Raw genomic sequence first — 22,931 nt, forward strand, 5'->3', positions numbered from 1 at the left:
TTTGTGACTTTGTTTAGCTAGTAAAAAAAAGGTAAAACTTTCATATCTCCATGTTTTCTAATGTAACTGTTAGAGATTGCATTCATGTCATAAAAATATTAATCTAAATTTAATGATTTTGAATGTTCACACTAAGTTTTTTAAAACAATTTTTGTAATGAACTAGAGTAAGCAAATACTCTAGTTTTGGACTATCTTCTTAAAAGATACATTCAGTTTGATTCTTTTTTTTTTCTCTTATAGGTGTGAGCCATGCAATGGGAGGGAGAGGAGGAATAAATAGAGGAAATATTAATTAAATGTTCTATACATTGTAATAACTGTGAATAAGATTGTCCAATCTGTTTTAGTGTTATGATTGTCGAGTTTAAAAACATTTTTGTATTTAAAATGGTATGCTTATTTCAACGTTCTTTATTAATAAAAGGTACATTTCAGTGTCAAAATTTATCATTCTTCATTTTAATTGTCTCTTCCTTTGTCCATTGGTCTAAGGACATTTGTACCAGGCCTTGGATAAGGTCTGCCCAGAACGAGTTGTAATGGCTCTTGCTGTTCTGCTAGGCACATCGATGTTATAGGGTTGACCTACAGAGAAGAGAAATCATTTTATTAACTAAAAGGAAAACAAAACACTTGAATTAAAAAATAGATTATGTTGATTATTATACTCAAAGGCAGTGTTTATCATTTTAATATCAGAAATGTTTCTAATCAATTTGAACTTTCTGACAGAAAGAAAAACAACTGCCTTGACAGATTGACCTTTCTCCACCTTTGAAGAAAATTACGTTTAACTCTCCTTTTTCAAAGTAAAAATCTGAGAAAACCAAGTTAATTTTTCAAATAATAATTTTCTTGGATTTTATCCTGTTTTAAGAATTCTGATGTCATTTATATAGGCAGAGTAACAGGTTTTTGGATTTTTTAAAGAAAAGTGTCTCAGGAAATATAATTTATTTAAGAAAATTAAGTTTCTCAGGAACTTATTTCAGCTCTTATGGGGTGTGTAATGATGCAACTCGGTATAACTTGATGGCAAACAGGGCCTCCATTAAATGCCAAATACTGTTTTCAGTAGCAATTTTACATAAGTAATCAGTTTTATCATAATAGACTTTCATCTCATGAAAGACGGGTAGGGCAGAATTCAGTTGTAATCCTTTCTATGTAATAGGAAAGCAAACCAAAATTTTACACTTTCTCTTCTTCAAGGCAATTAGAATAAGTATTATAGTTGAACTTCTCACCTTCAGTCCCATCGAACACTTGTGTTTTTATTTTTATTATATTTGTATTTCAGAGATTAGATCACATCTGTGGGAAGTTATTAAGATTTTACTTAACTCACCCCTAGAAAAGGCATAGTAATCGTAGCCGTCGGGTCTTCTGACGTTGGGCAGTGATATCGCTGAAGTGACCACGTTGGGAAGTCCTCTCCACATCGCACTCACTTGGACTTCGTTGTGGAGGAAGCCTGTGCGTAGATGGCAGTGGAAAGGGCAGCTGTTAGAGTCGGACATGCTGGTCCACGTCCAGTCTGGTCACGTGGTAGCTCCGTTCCTTACCTTGGGTGTTCCCTGACTGGGGCCTGGCTTGGCCCTCTGATGGGGCGTGCATACCGACCTTTTCACTGCTTCAAAGGTGACAGATTTGTGTATAATGCTCTTGGTCAGAGATACTTGATAAATGGTATGTATTATAATCAACAAACATTCAAACTGCATTTCTTACCACAAAGGCAAAGAAAGTGTTGATCTTTGGTCATTCACTGCGGCAAATTGATATTTTGCATCAATAAGCTTAAAATATTAGGGTTGTTGGGTCCGGATTTCTAGTTAATAATCTTTACTTTATAAGCAACTCTGTTTCATCTACTTCATGTGTCAGAATTTTTAACAGAGTAAAAAACACTACCTTTGTCTTGGTAAACGACTCTGACGGGTGGCGAGTAGTGAATTCTGATGGTGTGTGGCTGCAGCTCGATAGCCCGTTCAAAGCGACGTCTCCTGACCTGCGCGGTTTCCGCATACACTGGGTAGTGCAGAGCAGGGCGGCTTCTGGTGCACTTTCTGGTGGGCTCCTGTCTGTAAGTGTACTGCTGAATTCTGCCGCCTGGTACGTATTAGAAAATCACGTATAAGTGAAAGTTCATGTCAATCCCCCCAAAAGATGGGAAAGAGCTTTTATAAGGTGGAAGAAACAATGTTTGTCATAAAGTGTGTCTAGACAGTAATGGCTGCTAGTCATTATGGAAATAATTACTAAACCCTGAAATGCTTGAATGAATAAAGCCAACAGACTGTATAGTGAAATAATTAACTTTGTGTGAAAGTCAATGATGGCATTCTTTATATCAACGACCAGAAAACTCAGGTGAAATTGTGATTTGCATGTTGAGAGATCTAAATACTTCTTAGTGCCCTCAATTTTTTTTTATTGGAAATATTTGATCCAGCCTTAAAGATATCTTTTGACAGTAAATCCAGTAGTAAATGAAAATATTAAATAAAACTTTCCTGGCAAATCAGTTATTGAAAATTGTATAATTTTTGTCAATTATGTAATACATACCTCTCTTGAAAAAATACACAGATTCAGGTCTCTCCTTATATTTAGGTACTGAAAGAGCTGCCACTATTTTTCCATTTAGTCCTCCAAATCCCTTTACAATTTGTTTGGGGTACCCAGGATCTTTTACATCATTGGTGAAACGCCAGTACTGAGAATCCTGATCATTTAAAAGAAGAAGTGATGTTAACAGCTTTGGAAAAGGTTAGAAATTCATAGATTTAAGTATACGGAGAAAGTTTTAATTTAGGTGTTTGAATAGGTTGACCATTAATGTTACCAAATTGTGTTAACTCTTTATTGAATTTTGATGATAGAATAGTTTATTAAAATATTAAACCATTCTGCTCTGGCTGGTTTGGCTCAGCGGTTAGAGCATCAGCCTCCGGTCCAGAGAGGCCCGGATTCGGTTCCCACTAAGGGCACGTACCTCAGTTGCGGTTTGTCCCCTGCCCTGGTTGGATCGTGCGGGTGGCAACCACTCGATGCGTCCCTTTCACATCGATGTTTCTCTCTCTCTCTCCCCCTCCCACTCTATCTGAACAAAAAATGGAAAAATGTCCTCAGGTAAGGATAAAAAATTAAACCATTCTTAAGCAGAGGTTAAGCTGATTTATGTTTTCATAATAAAAGAATAACTATTTGCTGATTCCTCTTACAAAGATACTTTTCTTACCTTAAAGAAGAAAGTTTTTCCTTCACAGTTGCACCTAGTAAAAACAGTATCGATGGGGGAGGGAATACCCCAAACTTCAGTAATTCTCCGAGGAGGAGATGGTGGACTTTGTGGATTTAGCATCCAGAAATAATGACCTGAAATTGAAAGTGATAAATCAACCTACAAGCTGAATGAATACTAAAACCCATCACAAGAGACACCAAAATGAAACAAATTTTAATTGTACTGAAAACACTGAATGGGTTAGCAAGCATTCTATGACTGAAAGTTTAGAGAGAACTGTACTCATACAGAACAGTGTTTGGACATTTCTGAGAGGAGATCTTTCTCAAGTCTGAGGTGTAGCATAAACTGAAGAAATAGTTTAGTTATCTAGTTTCTCCAGAAGAGCCTTTTGACTTTGTGACTTACAGAAATCACTTTTCTCTTAATTTCTCTATCTTTCAGAATTAAGGAGTTATGACTCAAGAACGAATAAAATCTCTTCAGCCTCGATTGAGCAAAGTCTATGACTTCCTTCCCTTCAGATTTAGTCTGAGTCTAAGACGGAACTAGTGTCAGGACAGAGAATTCACATGTAATTGCTGTTCTGTGATTCGTCCACAGAGTGTAACACTGTTGAGTACTTCACAATCGGGGTGTTATTTTCAAATGCAATAGAGCAGGGAAAACAAATCCTGATGTCATTTTATTTGATATGAAATTAAAATATGAACTACCTTTTAATTCCTAACAGTAGGAAAAATCAGTATCATTTCAAGCTCTTTGTTTTGTTTGTTACTCTAATATGTCTAATTTTGTTAATTTAGTATTTTGGTAATTAATCTCAGGTTTTCATAAATTGTGTGAGGTAAGGTCATTAATTAGGTTCTTCAGGAAGCTCAGCCCCGGCTACTGACCGCCGTGGCTTTGGTTCTCATAAATGCCAAGGACAAAGTGACAGGCAGAAGTGTGTGCACAGCTCACCTCGAAATGCAACCAATGTCCCATTGGCCAGGGTAGTCAGTCCGTCTACCGATTTACCATTGCATAAGTCAGTCTCATCTAGAGCAAATTAACAAGAAGTTAACTCAATACAAAACAAAATGAGAAAGTGGTTTTTTCCAGGTCCCCCCACAGAACTCCATTTCCTCTGCCCTTTCCTAAGCTCTTGAAGGGTATATAGTTTGAGGTGTGTGTTGCATAGGTGAGAGAAAAGTGATACTATTTAAGAAGTATATAAAAATAAGTGATGGCCCTGGCGAGTGTAGCTCCGTTGGGTGGCTGGTGCAGTTCCAGGCAGAGCACGTACCCAGGTAGCATGTTTCACCATGCGGAAGGCAACCGACCGATGGTTCACACACTGATGTTTCTGCTCTTCTCTCTCTCTCTTGCCCCCCCACCATAAAATAAAATTTTAAAAAGTAAGTGATGAATTGGAATGTACCAGGTTACCTGATCTTCAAGTAAATTATTATTTATTGGATGTTTAATCTCAACATGACATTCCATTTTTCAGTTCCCTTTGGAATTGGTTTGTAAAAAATAATATTGCAGATTTTGCTTTATGTTGTATTTTCTTTTAAGGATAGACTTTCCGCCCTGGCCGGTTTGGTTCAGCGGTTGGAGCATTGGCCTGCGGACCAGAGGGTCCGGGTTCGGTTCCCGCTAAGGGCACGTACCAAAATAAGTAAGTAAGTAAATAAATAAATAAGGATAGACTTTCCAACTAAATATTTTTGGCATTCCGTATGCTGGCTCTGCTTACAGATGCACTAAGTTCCTAAGACTAGGTCATTACTCCATTTTCCAGAGATCAAATAATCTTACTGTGATTACTCCTCTGCTTACCTGTAGAGAAGATGTAAAACTTCCCCGGTTAACAGTTCTAGGTGTTGTACGTGACATTAAATCAGGGCATCTCGGTTCTGGTAGATTCACGTTGACATTACGAACCTGACAAAGCGCTCTCTTTACCTGAAAGCATGGGGTGGACGCCAGTGTCTGGCCCGGGTCCTCTCACTACGATGTCAGTGCCTGGAACGAGGAGAGGCGTGAGTGCAGGGGGCCTGAGGATCACGCGAGGCTGTTCTCCGGCGGCGTTGGCGTCTTCGTTCTCCGGCTTTTCTTCAGCCGCTTCCGAGTTAGGGTCGTGGTTAGGGCTGGCGGTGGTTTGGAGCACGTCCTCCCCCGAAGAGGCAGGGTTCACTGTAGGCACTGTTGATGGGGTCGTCTTTGGAGGAGATGGTGTAGGCTTTGGTTTTCTCACTTTAGGTGTTGTGTTTGGCTTTTTGGTAGATGTGGACATTTGGGGTGCTTTAGTTGGCTTTGGGGGTTTAGGAGTCATCCCTTTGATAGCTGTATCTTCTGATACAGTTGTTTCTTTAGATGTATTCACAGTCTCTTCAGTTGTAGTCTTTTTTGTTGCAGCCATCACTTTGGGAGTAACTTTGGACGCTGCTGTGGTATCCTTGGTTGTGGTGGATGTCACCTGTATGGATTCAGTGGTCTTGTCTTCTGTTGGAGTTGCTGTCTCTTTCGTCGTACTCTTAGATGTAGCTGTTGTAATTTCAGTTGTGGTATGCATGCCTTTTTCTGTTGTCTTATCCTTTGCTGTGGTAGTTATTTCAGGTTGGGTCCCTTCAGGAGCCTTGGTTGTAGGTAGAGCAGGCTCCTTAGGACTGTTTTCAAGAGCCTTTGATGTGGGTTCCACAGGAAAGTCAGGAGATGAATCAGCGGGGTTTGTGGGAGGAGTGGGAGGCTCCATGGTGGTAGCTGGAGTATAGTCCTCTGTAGTTGGAGCAGGCTCCTTGGAGGGGGTGGGAGCGGGCTCCTTGGGGGTGGTGGGTGCGGGCTCCTTGGGGGTGGTGGGTGCGGGCTCCTTGGGGGGAGTGGGTGCGGGCTCCTTGGGGGTGGTGGGAGCGGGCTCCTTGGGGGTGGTGGGAGCGGGCTCCTTGGGGGGGGTGGGTGCAGGCTCCTTGGGGGTGGTGGGAGCGGGCTCCTTGGGGGGGGTGGGAGCGGGCTCCTTGGGGGTGGTGGGAGCGGGCTCCTTGGGGGTGGTGGGTGCGGGCTCCTTGGGGGTGGTGGGAGCGGGCTCCTTGGGGGTGGTGGGAGCGGGCTCCTTGGGGGTGGTGGGTGCAGGCTTCTTGGGGGTGGTTGTAGGCTCCTTGGGGGTGGTGGGTGCAGGCTTCTTGGGGGTGGTTGTAGGCTCCTTGGGGGTGGTGGGTGCAGGCTTCTTGGGGGTGGTTGTAGGCTCCTTGGTGGTGGTGGTGGTGGTGGTAAGAGATTTGGTTGTAGTTTCAGCTTCGGTTGTAGATTTAGCAGAAACTGATGTGGTTTCCAAATCTTTATCAGATGTTTTTTCTGCATTTCGTGTCTCTTTACCTGAAGTCGATTTCTTTGATACACTAGCTGCTGTCTCTTTAGTTGTTTTAGAAGTCTCTTTAGTTTCAACTTTTGTCTCCTTATTGACTGTCAAAGATGCTTCTTTGGATGTTTCAGAACTAGGCGATGGACTGGGTTTAGGACTTGTTGTTTTCACTGTTGTGACCTTGGAAGTTGTGGTAACTTGACTACTTTGGGTGGTAGACTTTTGAGGAGTTGGTGTGGGCTTCGGATCGCCATTGTCTGCTCCACTTCCGGTTTCATCTGATGGTTCCGGGGCAGGTTTCTTTTTAGGAGTTTGTTTCTTGTTGTTATTTTTTACTAGAGAAAAAATAGATATCTTTTATTTTTCAGTAGTTTATGGTTTTGTTTTTAATAATGATAAAAAGGTCCCTTATCGCTGACTAGCTATGTGTCTCTAGGCAGGTTGCTAATCTCTAATATGTCTGTGAATTCATTATAAAATGTTAAATACTCAACCTATCTTATTGGGCTATTTTAGGGAATAAATGAGATAAGGGGTGGGGTGAACAGCACTAGTAAAACGATACAATTAATATGTGGAAACAAGTGGCAAATTTGAAATTACCCACATGATCAATAACACTAATTCATCTCTTTACATTCAAGCTCCCTGGCCTTCCCTTTCTCCACTTCTCATTCCTCATTGCTCAGTGCCCTGTCCTTCCTCCTGGAAACCTCCTCGTTCAACATCTTGTAGGTTCACTGCATCAGTCAGCTGAGAGGCCTCTACAACTACATCCAAGGATGCCCCAGTCACCCCCATGGTCTCGGCTGAGCCCTGTGTCCACACCAGGGCTGTTAGCTGTTCTTTTTCCCCTGCCCAGTCCCAGGGGGTATAGAATGGAGATTCGATACCATGGCAGCAAAAAGACCCTATTTGACAGGATTTGCCACAGCAGCTCCCGCTGGGTGAATTACAGAGCCCCAGGGGCACATGGCAGGTGGGTTTCAATGAGCAAACATGTTGCACTTCCATTGTGTGCAGGACTCTGTGGATGACTCAAAGATTAATATCTGGCTATTCAGCTAGAGAGAAGGCTTCGGGGAAGGCACAACCACCCAGGAAATAGTTCTTTAAAACTCCAATATCCAAAATCCAGCATTTCCTAGAGAAAGAGAATGTAGTTTAGAATTTCAGGAAGTAAAAAGCAGAACAAAGGGAACCTCTTTTCAGAGATAATAGCCTACTCTGTAGCACATTTTCTACTACAGAAAAAACAGCCAGATATGACATCCAATTCAGTAGGAAAACAATAAAGAGGATCTGTAAAATGTGGAGAATAATATTGCCTTTCCCAGAAAGGGGTATGAGAATTGAATAAATTAACATTTAAGAGCAGTACGTAAAGCAGCATGTAAGTGTTAGTTAAATAAAATAAAAAGTCCGGGGAAGGAAAAGTGAAAACACAAGGAAGATACAGGAAGAAGAAGAAGAAGAAAGAAATGATGTCAGGTAGGAAGGAACTGAAATAGAAAATCATAGTCATCTTTGGCGCCATCCTGTGGTTCCACAGTGACTGCTACAGCATCTTCTTAGCCTTGTCTTTAGTAGGTTTCTCAACCACTTGGTACTCATGTCCTATAGGAAGTTTGCTTTGGTACCTTCTAAAGTAACTTCTTTAAAGTTATTCCCCACCTCCCAGCCCCCATATCGAAACATCCTCAAATCACTCTACCAACACGCATGACTTTTAGGTAATTATGGCATTGATATAGTCTTTGATCTTTATCAATGCTCAAACCTTTGGGTTTCTTCTTTAATCCTTTATTAGCTGAATTTTTGGAAGACTTGACTTTCCGAATACTTGAAGAGGAAGAGGAAGAAGAGGAGGAAGACTCTTGATTTTCAGAAATAGAATGTTCTATAAATCAAATAAAAAGGTTGATCACACCAATTGTGATTTAAAGCAAAAAAGAACCGCCAGTCCAAATGCAACAAGAAATGCCATTTACTAATCGATAAATGTCTGTGTTCTGATTTTATCACTAACATGATCAACTGCCCTTCTAATTTAATGGTCAGTTAAAAGAAAGATACCTGAGCTTATCATAGATATTAGCAATGTAACTATAACTTTCATATCTCACAGAATCTATTCTTCAAAAAATAAAATATAAAAATCATAGTCCTAACATTAAGACTTCTTTATTCTGATTATTTTAACCTAGACCCATACTGGGTTCAGTGAATAAGGAAAATAAATATCTGAGGTTTATACTTTGGCTTAAACTTCTACTTAAAACAAGTAAACAAAAAGTGTAATGAGCCTTTAACGGCTCATAAAATGATCCTGTTCTATGAGGAGTCATAAAAGCGGTCACCTACAGGTTATTTCATCTCAGAAACCTCCTTGTGTTACATCTTCCTACCTTCTGTTATTTCCTCTGATGCTATAACTTTCTTATTCTTCTTCTTGTTTGTTGATTTGGGTGAACGTTTGGTGGTTGATTTGGTGGGCTCAGGTCTTGCAGGTGGAGGTGCAGTCTTTGAAGATGGTGGTGATGTGGGGTTATGCACTGAGGCCAAGCAAGACAGGTCGGTTAACATGTTTATATTCAGCAACTCTACTGAAAGCCATGGGTGCCTCTGGGTTCGAGATGGATGCTGGTGAAAACCAGGGTAGACAGGCTTTGGCCCAACACTAGTGACCTCAAACCAATTAATGCTCAGATGCATTGCTATAAAATACCGATTCTCAGACTGTTCTGAGTTAGGACGGGGAGCAAAGGCTCAGGGCTCAGAAGAATTCTGGTCCTAGACTTGCCAAGCTCTACCATGGTGGCCTTGGGGAAATGGGTGAATTCGTTTTGAACTTCGTTTTCTTGTTTGCGAACTGAGATATTTATTCTAGGTGCTTTTTGGAAGTATTTGTCTAAAAAAATACTGGAGTTTATAAACGCCATCCATTGTGCCTGCCTTCTGTGGTGATCAAAATAATTACTGCACGTGGATGAGAAATACAATAATTACATTTTTTTGTTTTCATATTCTTTTAAAATAAATGTTGATTTACCTTTCACTTTTTTTTTTTTTAATTACGAAAGTTCTCCGTGAATATTTGACTCTTGTTAAAAAAAACAAAAACCTCACAGCTTCACCCTATGCTTCCTCAAGTTAAACAGCTGATATGGTTTGATGCCTTTCTCTTCAACGCTTTGCCACCCCGCCTCCCACCGCTTTTCAGGTCTGGAGGAGAAGGCAGGGGTTGGTCGTGAGGAACCGGAAGGAAAGAGGGGGTGGTGAAAGCTTGGCAGCGGAGAGTCGCCGAGTCCTGCCTCTCTCAGGGAACATCTCAGAACTCCACTGCGGAGCCTCCTGCCCACCGCTCCTCCCTCCCCCTCCCCCTCCCCCTCCCCCTCCCCGCAGCACCGGCCGCAAGCGCCTCCGTTAGAGAAACTGCGCTGCCCGCCCGAGCCCGCGGGCCCCTGGCCTTTCTCGCCCAGCCCAGCCCGGCGCCCAGCCCCGCAGCGCTGGGTGTGAGGACGCTGGGGCCACAGGTGCCCACGGGCAGTGTCTCGCCATCCTGCAACAGCTGGGCGCTGCATCACAAGATAGTGGGGTTGCTATTCTTTGCAAAAGAAGTTCTGAAGTTCTGGGTGTGCCTTTATTTTCCGTTGGGAGCCCAACTACCCCTGTGAATTCTGTCCACGTAGCATTCATTCCCTTCACCAGTGCTTTTCACTGAGCTTTCCTTACACCCCGGGCAATCTGACCCGCCCCTTAGTAGCGGGGAGCCTGTCCCCAGCCACAGCTTCTCCGATGCTCCGCGGCGCTCCGACCGCGCCGCTCCCCACCCACCCCCTGCCCCAAGTGCACTGTTTCCTGGCTCCCAGCCAACGCAACTCCCAGGGAGACGAGCAAATAGGCCCGCCCGCTGGGGGTCCCTGTGGAAGCTGCGGGACGTCTGTGCCCGGAGCTTTTGATCACAAGGGCGGCATCTCCTTTCGTTGGAAAGCTCTCCAGGGAAAACACGGAGCAGCGAGAACTCCCGGCTCGGCCGCTCAGCCCGGCCCCGCCTCCACTGCTCCCGGGGCGCAGGCGCAGCCCGGTGAACCAGACTCGTCACGTGACGCCAGCAGGGCTTATTTCCACTCTTCCACAAATACTCCTTTTGACAAAGGAGGCTTGAACAACGGACATTTGGTCAAAACAAATATAAAACAAATATATACCATTTTTAAAGTCTATTTTAAAGTCTTGGCTTTCTGGGGAAATGGGGGGTTTTATCACACCCTCAGGGTACTCCTGCGGGACCTGCGACCAGAGGACGTTTTAAGATGGGACGTTCCCTTTCCACCGCCTGTCACACGCGGGCCCGGAGAGGGCGTTGGGAGGACTGTGGGGTGGGAAGGAACACACAATGGACGGTTACGTTCTTGGCAGGTTCGCTTGTCAATATAGTGCCTCAAAGAAACTCATACATGTGCCAGTTCAGAGAAGCTGAGCGCCGGTCGCCCCCACGGTGCCCACTGAAACACACGAGTGGGAAGTGCCGGCCTCTCCAGGGGCAGCTGGCCCCGTGGGGTCCGCACCGTTCAGGCGGCCAGGAAAGCACCCCGTGAGCCGGCTGCGCGGATGCACCCCAATCCACGCGTTTACCCTCAGGCCACGCCCCTGTCGCCCCCCCGCGACGCGAGCACGGGCCTGGCTGAGCCGGGGTGCAGTGGGGATGCTGCGTTCCCCGATCCATCCCCATGAAACAGTCCGCGTGAAAGCGCCACAGTTCGTTCCAGCAAGACCTGGAGAGGGCGCGCGGGCCGGCGGGGCGGGCTTACCTTCCTCGCAGAAGGCGCTGTAATCCGAGCAGCACTTGCCATACTTCTTGCACTGGGCGTCACAGTCACACTCCCTTCCTCTTTCAAAGGACTCGAAGCAGCGGCCTTTGCAGGAGAGCTCTGCCCGGAGCCAAACAAAACGTGGTGGTTATTGACGAGGCAGCCACACGCCCGCCCGCGGAGGGCCGAGCGCGGCTCCCGGGGTCCGTCTCGAGCCCGCGAGTTAGGAGGGTGGGTGGTTCCCAAGGGAAGACAGTCAAGTCAAGAGAGATGGGGACTCGGGGAAGCGTTTCTTGCCCTTCAAGGCTCCAAGAGACAGCCCGGTGCTACCCGCGTGGTTTACGCGTTTGGACGATGGAAAACGGGGATGTCTCAGCAGTAAATTCCCCTTCCCACGGAATCCCTCCCTCCTTTATCCATTACCACTGCTTTGTGATAGATTTTAGTTAGTTTAACATCCAGACCCCACCGCTGCTATTCGAAGTGGGTCCATGTTTCAGCTCAACATTATTGATCATTTTGACAAGCTGGGTGAGGAGTCCAGTTGAAAGCTGTCAGCCTCACTGAGAGCTGGGCTTGTCGGACAGGCCTGCTTATTAAAAGCAAAAACTAAAGCCTTGGTTCGAGGCGCAATGACTCCAACTAGGCCTATTTGAAATAATTACACAACACATACATTGTACGACAATATATTTATGAGCTTCATATGCAAATTCTAAAGCAAATATAACTTTGTTTTTTTGTGGGTTTTTTTTTTTTTTTAATCCTCACCCGAGGATGTTTTTCCATTGCTTTTTAGATAGAGTGGAAGGCAGAGAGGGAGACAGAGAGAGAGAGAAACACCATGTGAGAGAGACACATTGATTGGTTGCCTCCTGCACGACCTCCCTCGGGGCTGGATCAAATCTGCATCCCAGGTACGTGCCCCTGACCAGGAATCAAACCTGTGACCCTTGGGTCCACAGGCTGATGCTCTAACCACTGAGCAAAACCCAGCCAGGGCAGCAAATATAACTTTCAAAACATTTTTATTATAATTTTTTATAAATTAAATATGAAATGTTTCTGGGTTAACAACAAAATGGCCCCAAATAAACTACCCTTCATTGGAAATTCAAACCCTTTGGGTTTTCCTTAAAACTAGTCATTAAACACTAATGCTTCATCTTTAAAGTGCCATTTTCAGATAATTTAGAAACATGCTAATATTAAAAAAAAGTCAAGTAGTAGACAAGATTATTTTATGTCCATGGATTCTTCTGGTGAAACGTCTGAAGGTCCTCATTGCTAAACAACTTCATCTCATTGCTATTTATTTAATGACTCCGGAGTCACAATGTTAAGTCTCTACTGAAAACAAGACATTTTATTTGGCACTTGTCAAAAACCTTGTGCAAGTGACAGATCTCCAGGCACCCTTGGCCTCCCCAAGCAGTGACAAGCTTTGACACCATCCTTAGGTACAGCACGCTGCGACATTTATGCAAGTGAAGGGAAAACTGAGCAAAGAGGAGTGAAATAGTGTGAACACAGCACAGCAAGGGACTCTCAAGAACAGAGGTGCTTGACCGAGGAGGCGCCAGAGCTCAGGACTTACCCACAGTGCAGACTCTCTTGAAATCGGGGCAGCACTCCATGTAGTGTTGACAGTTATAGTCACAGTTGCAGGGTGCATCTCTAGAATACCCTTCCCCACATCTCCCTGCACAGCTTGATAAATCTAAAATTATACAATATAATGTAAACATGGCCACACCACCGTACAGAAAGGGCGAGATCAAAAGCCATTTGGTGAGAGAATATTTCGTCTATTGGAAAAGGTTGGGAATGATCATCAGCAATAGGTCCATGTGATCTTTGCCTGATTTTTTTTTTTACGAGGCCCACTTGATTCTTTCCTAGACTGAGAAGATCAATACTCTTTTGAAAATGAGTCAAAGAGTTTTGCCCCCCTCCTGGGAGCAGGGTTGCAGCTACAGGTGTACTGAGGCTGTTGCTAAGATGATGGATTGTTGCCATTATTGGAGCATCTCTGTGCTGGGCACTGAGTCATACATTATCTCAAATGCTTATAAAAATGTTGCCAAGAGAGTATGAGTAGCTTCTTTTTAGAGATAAGGAAGCTGAAACATTGAAATTGTAATAACTTGTTCAAGGGCACCCAGCTAGTGAGTAGACCCAGTATACGTGTATGGCAGGTCAATGAATGCCTGTTAATTATTTGTATTGACCTCTTTTACTCTCAGAAGTCCTGATGTGAATCCTAAGTTATAGGGTCATCTTACATCAACAGCCCATGTAGAACTTGAACTCTGATATATCTGACTCTAAAGCCCGAACACTTCTACCAATCACAGTGCCTCTCATTCTCGATGATGAGTTTAAAGTGAGCTGGTTATGCCAGCACGAACTCCCCTGGGCTTCCTTTCGTTTTAGGGGTGGGGGCAACTGGATTATTTGAAGTTCGGGGGAAGTCGGATGTTTACAACCACTAGTAAAATGACTGCAAAATGGATAGCTCTCAGAATAGCATCTGGACATAAATATAAAGGTCATGAACAGAGCTTTTCTGGGTGAAATAAAACAAAAGCAAACTTATCCTCAAATATATTTTCAAAATCATTTGGAAAACACCTTGAACACCTCCCTGAGAGATAACCACAGAAATATAATAATTGAATCCATCTCTGGAATAGAAATTGGCAGGTGCAATGTCCTAAATCCATAGAGGGCTCTTTGAAACACACCAGAAAAAAATCTCAAAATGATGAGTCCAGGAGAATTAAGATCTTAAAATGCAAATGAAACAGTAACTATTAGGAAAACTTTCAGAAGTTTTTGCATACATATGCACACAATACACAAAAATGCATATATAGTGTATGTAAATAAATACATATATTATATATAAAAGGGGGAATGGGAAGAGGTTGAGAAGGCAAGAAAAGCAGGCAAGACAACATCAAAAGGTTACTTTACAGTCAGCAGATTTCTGAAATATGAAATCAAATGTCTTTACAGGAAAAGTTTATGTTCATAGATTAAAAGTCTGTCCTATTGCGTTTCATTTTAACAACTACTTTCAAATTCATTTCCTTAAAGGAGAGTAAAACCATTGCAGCGACAGTGGACTGTCACAGAGGAGAGGTGTACTAGGAAAAGCACCCAGCACACCCCGTGCCGGGAACCCTGTAGTTTTATTACGAGACAGAGGCAGGGTCTGGAGATACCAGAGCTATCATCATTCCTTTTGAAATGTTTGTATTGGCTTCGTACATTACCTGTCTTTTCTTATCTAAATGACTCTGAAACTATGTCCGTGGCAGGCAGTTATCTTTCTTGCGCAGGTTCATGAGCATTGTAATTATTTTACTGGAAATGTCTACTTTATAAATGTGATTGCACCATAACCACCATGCACCTAATAGCAAATGACATTCGTGTCTGTATAAGTCTGGGTCCAGATGAACAGTCCTTATTAGAATGAGAGAGCATTTTCAAGATTAATAAAATGCCACTTCGAGCATTGCAAATGTCCATTGCAACATGATATTTATATCTACATTATGCCAAAGTGAGTTATATATCAATAATTTATTTGATGTAAAGGATTGGATACATTTCTTTGTAAACATGTAGATAAAATGTATATGCGATTTAAATATTGTTCTTATCAGTTAATCAGATGATAGTGTATCATGCCATTGATGTCTGCATATTTTTTAGCTTTTGAGAGAACCACGGGAACAATGAATAATGCAAAAAAGTATCCATAGGAAAAGCTCCAGACTTCTTGAAAGATTTCGTAGACAAAAGTGAGAATTCCAAACTGTTCATAAACTTACATATTTTCACATAATTATAAGGTTGTACTCTGCATTAAACTCAAACAAATATACACTTCTAGAAATCTGTTTTTTGTTGCTGTTGGCATAAGAGTCAGAACTGCATGATTAGCAATAATTGTGAAATAAAACACTTTTCAGTAGTCGAGGTACCTTGAGAAGAAACGTGCTGAATCAGGACAACAGAAAGCAGCAGCAGCAGGGAAATGGGAAGTGTTTTCCACTCCATGGCCATCACTGAAAAGAGAAGAAACGTATCAGAAAACTACACTTTAATCCCCCCACTGGCTTATACAGTGTTTTGTTATCTGAGCTGCTTATAGAGTTTCAGTCACGTTTAAAAAGCAATTCAAAGGTAAAACCATCCCATTCTTGAAACTAGACTTTTTAAAGCAATCAGCATTAATTCTCCAGTGCCTATTTGACCGTTGAATTGAATCTTAAGCAGAAGAAATCAAGTCACCATCTCAGTCATGTTATTGAACATTTTAATTCTTTAAAATTCCCCCCCAATAGAATACAAATTGATCTTAAAACTCTATTCAAATAAAAACTATGTACTTACAGTGCAAGGTTTAAATCTTATCTTGAGGGGAAAAATAACCAGCTTCAGTAAAATGTAATTCAATAAACACAGGAGTTACTGTTCCAACTTTCCCTTAACTCTCCATATAAATTTACAAGCTTCCAACAGGTGTATTGCATAAATGTGATCTTTTTCAAAACTTTCCAACTACTATCCTTACAAATCTTTTTCAAATACCTTTAACCAAGTCTATCCCTACTGAATTGAAAACACGTTTAATTCCACGCAGCAAGTTTCCTTGGACACTTACCCGTAAGAGGATAGATGAGTTTCTCCAGTGTCCTGGAAGGCTTATATATCAGTGCAGATAAATTGGGATGAACCGTTTAGTCCAAAGGTTAGAAAAAAATCAACAGTGACAACCTATGAAATCAAGTTTTCCTCATTTATTGGAAGAGAGCCCAGACGACTAGACTTAGGCAACATCTGGAAAACACTTCCATTAAGAAAAATGACTACTACAAAATACATTTCGTTATATTGGCCCAAACACCTCGAATTTCTAAGTGAACAAATTGTTCTGAGATGGCAAAGCACGCTGGCAGGCTTGCCCAGTGGGCTGAAACAGCAACTTGAAAATGTCAAACGCCGGTATCATCGCTTTCTTTTATTTTTCTTCCCGTTAATCTAGCAAAAACAGTGGGTTTAAACTGATCTAGTGTTAGGTTGTGGCATGTATTCTTTTATCTTACAGTGTTCAATCAGATGTACTTCCCCCTCCTCCCATTGAGTATTTTAGTTTTCATAGAACTCGGAAAACATGCTCTGAATGACTTATACATGCATAATCCACAGTGTGGATTTTCTAGGTTCCTTGACCAAGTAAAAACCTGCTTAAAAGTTATATCACTCCGTTAGTTCCTTTATTTAAGCCCAGCCATGTTTGGAAGAGGTCTTTGAAATGACTAGCTCAGCTTCGCAGAGAAAATGGGAACTACCACATTTTGCAGAGCTGCAGCAGCTCAGCTCAAGGCTTGAACCGATTTTGAGAAGCAATGTTCCTGTTCACATCCTACCTGCATAAGCCCTTGCTCATGCCCCAGCCCCTTTGTGAAATCCTGGATCAATCGCAGATCAATCATATCCAGAATCATAGCCAACAAACGTACTAGATTTTATCGAAATGATCTGTGCTTCTGTTTCCTTGCCACCCCAACGGACGGATTCCTGCGAGGACAACCAGTGTCAATTAATTGTTTCCAACATCTAGTCCAGCGATTCACCCGGGTTGGTTCGACACAGGCTCATTGACGCAAACCTGGATCCCACCACGCTGTGGAGTGGTTAGGTGCTGCACTGAATTACTACAAAATGCCTTGAAGTTGAATTTAATTACCCACATTTTACAAATGAGATGAAGACCCACAAATGAAGAATCTGTGGCCTGTCTAAGGACACACAGGAGTTGGAACCAGAGCGAAGATTTGAACCTATGTCTTTTCGCTTTAAATTCCATCTAGTTCCGCTATATCCAGCTCCCTTTGAATCAAAGCCATCGCTTCGGTACTTAATCATAGTCCTGAATTTTACTCCTTCACAGGTACATGTAGGTTTATGAGATTGTGACCTTTGAAAAGGCAGAGATTATGCTATAGGCATCTCTTTTGTTCTCCCAATGCTTATTCTGAGTTAAATATATTAAGTACAAAGACAATTGAGGGACTATCTGCCACCGTCTAAATAATGTCCTTTGTCTGGGAACTACCTCCTCTTTAGGGGCCTTTCCCTTTTAGCCCCTTTCAAACATGTGATCTTGTCACACCAACCACAGCTGACAGGATGAGCCTAAACTAAACTGAACCCGTGTGTCTCCCAACCCTGCAATTTGGGAAGAGTGATTCAGAGACTGCAAGTCTATTTGGGTAGATGTTTAACGTGTTCATTTCTGTCCATGGTCTAGAAGTAAGAGGAAGTGCTTCAGAATAGAGGGAAAGGATGAAGCAGCCATGCAGAGCGCTCTGGTAGCTCTCTAGGTCTTGCATACTGTGTCCCTGAGATCCAGGTGCCTTCTTGCTCTGTGTCTCTATGACAGACCCCCTCTTGGGGGTTGAAGCTGGCTGAAGATGCTTTCTCTTACTTAACTCTCTAGTCAAAACATAGTAGATGTTCAAAACACCCTACTAGATGGAATTAAACCAAATTCTCTTAGTTCTTAATTTTACTGAGGTCAAGAGCGGGAAGCTAGAAGCTTTGTAATTTTTTTTCAAGTCGGACCTTGACAGTGTTTTCTATTATTTGTTTGACATGCTGGGAATACCAGGAAATCAGACAAAGATATACATACAGACACATAGTCTCAAAACGAATGTAAATTGTTTTCTGATTATTGCCTCTTATAACTTATCTGTACTAACATTTTTCTCCTTTAGACAAATTTATTATAATGATGGCAAATGACATTCTTTTTTTTTTTTATCCTCACCCAAGGACATTTTTCCATTTTTTGTTCAGATAGAGTGGGAGGGAGGGAGGGGGAGAGGGAGAGAGAGAGAGAGAGAGAGAGAGAGAGAGAGAGAGAGAGAGAGAGAGAAAGAAAGAGAGAGAGAGAGAGACATCAACATGAAAGGGACACATTGAGTGGCTGCCTCCTGCACGACCCAACCAGGGCCAGGGACAAACTGCAACTGAGGTACATGCCCTTAGCGGGAACCAAACCTGAGTCTCTCTGGACGTCAGGGGGAGATGATCTAACCTCTGAGCCAAACTGGCCAGGGTGCAAATGACATTCTTAAATGGTTTGAATAATCTGCTCCAGTAACATATATTCTTAAATTCAAGCTGTAAGCTTGGAAAACTGACAAATAAAACAACACACACACACACTATTATGACCAACCCATTAATACCTTCTCATTGTCATCAAATATGTTTTCTCTGTATAATTATGAAAAAGCAAAGAATAAAAAACTTTATTAAATATCAAGTTCCTGAGGTTTAACTTATGTATACCTGAGTTGCATAATTCTATTGGGTAATGAGGCTGCCTGGGAAAATAAAATTTGCCCCTAAAGCATGCAAGCCTTTTAATTTTATCTATTTAATATATCTTTATAAACTCTACTAAACACTTTCTTCTGCAACTATTGGGCCATTCCACCTTCTTGGTCGATCACACAGCAAATGTTCCATTAGGTTTAGGTTCCCCCTTTGAGATTTCTTTTCTTAGTAAAGGTATTTTATTAATGTTCACTTGAATCTCATTTAATTGGGATACAGTGATCACAGGATTGGCTTTCAGACGTGGGGAGGCGGGGAGAGTAAGGGGATGAAAAGGACGTAGATAATATCGGATCCTCTACTCCTCTTTTGGGTGTGACTTCCACGCAGTTCACGCTCGTGAAGCCCAGTTCCTGTCCTTGGCAGCCCCACGGTGCTTCCTTCAGAGCACACGCGAGTGTGTGAGGGGTATTTTCTCTGCAGTAAATCCTCCCAGGTTCTGGTGCCCTTCTACGTGGCGTGCTCTGTCTCCAACGCTGCTGTCAGCTGTCACTTAGTCCTATAGCCCGTGTGTCTGTGCCTAGTGGCTCCTCTCACCTTTCCACGTCTTCGATGTGTTTCATTTCGTTCCAGCAGCAGCCTAGGAGAAACAAGCATGCTGGGGGGGGGGAGGGGGTGGCACAGCGGCAGGCTGGCTCTTTAGTGCCCAGCTTTGCTCACAGTGCTAAGTCAGTGTGCTCTAGAAGCGGGGTACCTCCTCCCTTCCCATCTGGGGTAGAGACCTGGATGGGGACTGGCTGTGGTTTTCACGTACCGGATAGGGTCATGATTTTTTTTTTTCCTGGATGTTGATCAGAAGTCTGACCATTAGATAAGATAAGTATTACTGCATTTGCTTTTGGAGACAATGGCAGTCTAGAAGTACTCCTGATTTTTTTCCCTACCTTTTCGTAGCGGGCCGGCTAGAGGTGACATAGTCCAGCTTCCCTACCAGCTATATATAACCAATAAAACGTGAGCAGAAGGGGTCGGGCAATTTCGCTCTGCTGTCCTAACAGGACATTGTTAGATCTGGACTTCTTCTCCCACCTTCCCGAGCCTGGACGGCGGACATCGGACGCCAGCATGGGTCACGCAGACGGGAACAGCAGCCTGGGCAACAGCATCCCCAGGGAACGCATGTGACTTCCTCCGCCCGGACCGGCCCGAGGGCTGCATCAGAGGAAATACATCTCCATTTTATTTGGACAATTCCAATTTGGGTTGTTTTTGTTACTTCAGCTTAGATATTACCCTAACATAGAAATCCTAGGAAATCCCCAAATATTTACAGAAGTCATATTCCAAAGAATGGGTTTGTAGACTGCACAACAGTGCAAAAGAAGGAACTAGGGGTAATGAACTATTGATATTGGAAAGGAGGAAGTAAACTCTTTTTATTTGTAGATGACATGATTGTTTGTGTAGAAAACCCGAGAAATCTACAAAAAGCTTAAAAACCCGAGAAATCTACAAAAAGCTTAAAAAATGAATTTATCAAGATCCTATGACACAAGATCAGTAACAGGATTTATGTTGCGACCACTGTCAGGCAGAAGCCCAGATGTGGTGCCTCTCTTGAATATTCAAAAAGTAAGAGCGCCCTCGTTTGTTCATTCATTCACGTCTTCTGATGAGCAAGTAGTGCTCACTGCGTGTCAGCCCTCGTGTGATTACCGGGGACACGTGCTGTATGTACGCAAGCTCGTGTCTCTGGTCCCTGGATTTCTCGGTCCAGTCAGGGAGCCGAACATTTAAATCACTAGTTCACATCACCTGTGAAAAGGAGGAGACAATGTGGGAAACAGCTAGAACTGGCCTTTGACATCAGTTGTACTCCCGTTCAAACCTCAGCTTCAAAATGTTCCACCTGGTGGGTTAATACATTTCTTTGGACTTCCCTAGTCCTCAGTGGCCTTATCTGCAAAATGGGAGTGATAACTCCCGTTATAATTTGGCATTGCAGAGATGCATCAAAGATAAGAGAGAATGACACTACATATTAGTGACCGGTGCTCAACAAATGATAGGTGTTATGATTGTGGTTATGGTTATGATTCTAGCGCTGTTTACAAACTGCTATGGGAACAGGAATGAAGACGCGCCAATTCCGCCTGCGGAACTCTTCACGGAAGGATGCCATGTGAGCTGGAGCTTCTCCCATTCCTCTTGCCTGTTGGTTCTTTAGCTCTTAATAATCTGGTTTCTTCCTCCTGCATGGAACTGAACAGCAGAAGGTAAAAAGTAACCTTGTAATCATCCTAATACAGTCTTTTCCTAGTGGGCCACTTTATTTGTTTATTGATTGATTGATTGATTGATTGATTGATTTGAGAGAGAGACAGAGAAACATCAATTTTTTGTTCTACTCATTCATGCACTCATTGGTTGCTTCCTGTATGTGCCCTGATTGAGAATCGAACCCGAAACCTTGGTGTATCAGGATGATGCTCTAAGCCTGGTCAGGGCCTCTAGTGGACCCTTTATCACCTAATAATAATAAGTAACATGTTGAGTATTTGCTTGTCACATGGCGCATATGGAAGACCTTATCGAACCTCACAGTGATCTTTTGAGATAATAATTATTATTAAACGCATTTTACCTTTGAGATCGCTGAGGCACGGAAAGGTGAGGTAACTTGCTCAAGATCACAAAACTAGAAAGCTAGTAAGTGGTGAACTTAGTATTTTAACTCAGGTCTCTCTGACCGCAAAGCCCATTATTTTAACCAGTCCGATGACCTATATGCTATAATAGTCAGGATTAGTAACTCCTTTCTTTGTGGTCCTACCATAACTTTATTTGAATTCTTAAAATGACATTTTACACTTATCGATATCAACTTTCCTGTGAGGCCCTAAGCTGCCTGAGGTTCCAGAATGATTACAGCCTGCTCACCTTGCAGCCTTTCCCACGGCGTAGCTTCTCTTTGTGCATGATCGCTAATTCCGTATCTGCCCGTTGAACTCAAACTAAGTTTACTGTCTTTCATCCGATGGCCACGTTGCCACCATACCTGTTTTCTAGCTCTCACCACTAAGCTTCGTGACCAGTGCTGGTCTACATCCCTGGGATTCCAGAGGTCAAGGCAGCATGCTATGTCACAACTCAGACAAAAATCATTACAAACTTATTTCCGAGTAGCCAACACCATGAGTAATTTCCACATAGCTGTTTAAGTGAGTGAAAGTGAACTGGGTTCTATAATAACTCAGTGTGACAAATATTTGAGAATTGGGAAATTCAGAGAGTGGGAGCAAAGTTTGGGTGTGGTCAAAGGACCACAGATAGGTGGGACAACAGAGAAGTCTCCCAAGAGGCAATCTGAGGACATTTCCTCGAGTTGTTCCACAGCAGAAACACCAGGTTCTTTAAAGATATTGAATATAATGCAGTTTGGGCTGATTGTACAACACTTCATAATAATCCCTGTGAAATCTCTTTCCCTGCAGTGCTAGCTAATTTCTGTCAAGAGGACGTTTGCAATGAATTGCCCCAATAAAACTTTGATTAAGCTTGATACAGAAAACCAAACTCAGCATTTCCTTTCTCTTGGTCCTTTTTGCTGATCTTACATGAAATTAGACATCAGAAGAGCTTTATATCTCTGGGGATCATTAGATGTTGGTTGAATGGATTAATGGGGCAACGTCACTGCTAATGTTAGCCCTTGTCCAGCCTCTCCCTTGGACTGGAAAGGAGGACCTTGGTGTTTACAAACCCCTGGGTTCTTTGTACGTGCCAACCAGACCTCAAGAGTGAAAGGGCGGAGAAGGGCGAAGAAACAAATGGTATTTTTTTTATCCTTGTATTTGTATTCTGCTCTTTTCACAATGGGGCATTAGCAGGACCAGATCTTTTTGTCCCCCCAAATCCTCCTTGATGTAGTTTAGTGAAGAGCCATGACCTAAGTGGAAGCAAACTCAAGGTCACAGTCATGTCCCCAGAGTCCTCTAAGGCTTTGGATAACACTCTCACCAACCATCCACATTTATTGAGTACCAAGTAGGGACCAGGCACCTAACTGTCATTAAAGCAAAACAAACATGAATAGAAACAAGACAAAATGACGAAGTAGGTTTTTAAAAATTATTTTCTTTATAAATAA

General features: G+C 42.7%; 2 protein-coding genes across 5 annotated transcripts in view; one reads left to right on the forward strand and one right to left on the reverse strand.

Moving 5' to 3' along the window:
• TPR (translocated promoter region, nuclear basket protein) overlaps positions 1-591 on the forward strand; it is a 61,405-nt gene extending 60,814 nt beyond the window's left edge. Inside the window, exon 51 of one of the 2 annotated variants that reach the window (XM_036271910.1) lies at positions 244-591. In XM_036271910.1, coding sequence (XP_036127803.1) covers positions 244-299 — 56 coding nt within the window. In that variant the 3' untranslated portion in view covers positions 300-591. The remainder of the gene's footprint in view (positions 1-243) is intronic. The other variant, XM_036271911.1, reaches the window with a different exon arrangement.
• Positions 491-16,145, reverse strand: PRG4 (proteoglycan 4). Of its 3 annotated transcripts, XM_036271915.1 has the most exons (13): positions 16,095-16,145; positions 15,412-15,495; positions 13,011-13,133; positions 11,414-11,533; positions 9,008-9,154; positions 8,380-8,499; positions 5,207-6,934; positions 4,217-4,294; positions 3,248-3,384; positions 2,575-2,731; positions 1,918-2,115; positions 1,352-1,477; positions 491-588 (listed from the first exon to the last, which is right to left on the reverse strand). In XM_036271915.1, the coding sequence occupies exons 2-13, from the start codon at positions 15,491-15,493 to the stop codon at positions 491-493; spliced, it is 3,114 nt and encodes a 1,037-aa protein (XP_036127808.1). In that variant the 5' UTR covers positions 15,494-15,495; positions 16,095-16,145. The 3 variants fall into 3 exon arrangements, with proteins under 3 accessions (XP_036127808.1, XP_036127806.1, XP_036127807.1); XM_036271913.1 differs by lacking the exons at positions 8,380-8,499; positions 9,008-9,154; XM_036271914.1 differs by lacking the exons at positions 8,380-8,499; positions 9,008-9,154; positions 13,011-13,133.
• Positions 16,146-22,931: the final 6,786 nt, after the last annotated feature.

Source organism: Molossus molossus, unplaced genomic scaffold, assembly GCF_014108415.1.
Source record: "Molossus molossus isolate mMolMol1 unplaced genomic scaffold, mMolMol1.p scaffold_m16_p_20, whole genome shotgun sequence".
Taxonomy (NCBI): domain Eukaryota; kingdom Metazoa; phylum Chordata; class Mammalia; order Chiroptera; family Molossidae; genus Molossus; species Molossus molossus.

Coding starts and splice junctions, on each gene's coding strand:
- PRG4 (XM_036271915.1), bottom strand. CDS start 15,493: ATGGCCATGGAGTGGAAAACACTTCCCATTTCCCTGCTGCTGCTGCTT. Junction 8,500..9,007: donor ATCAGAGGAAATAACAGAAG/GTAGGAAGATGT, acceptor TTTGATTTATAG/AACATTCTATTTCTGAAAAT. Junction 4,295..5,206: donor CGTCCACCCCATGCTTTCAG/GTAAAGAGAGCG, acceptor AATTTGCTCTAG/ATGAGACTGACTTATGCAAT.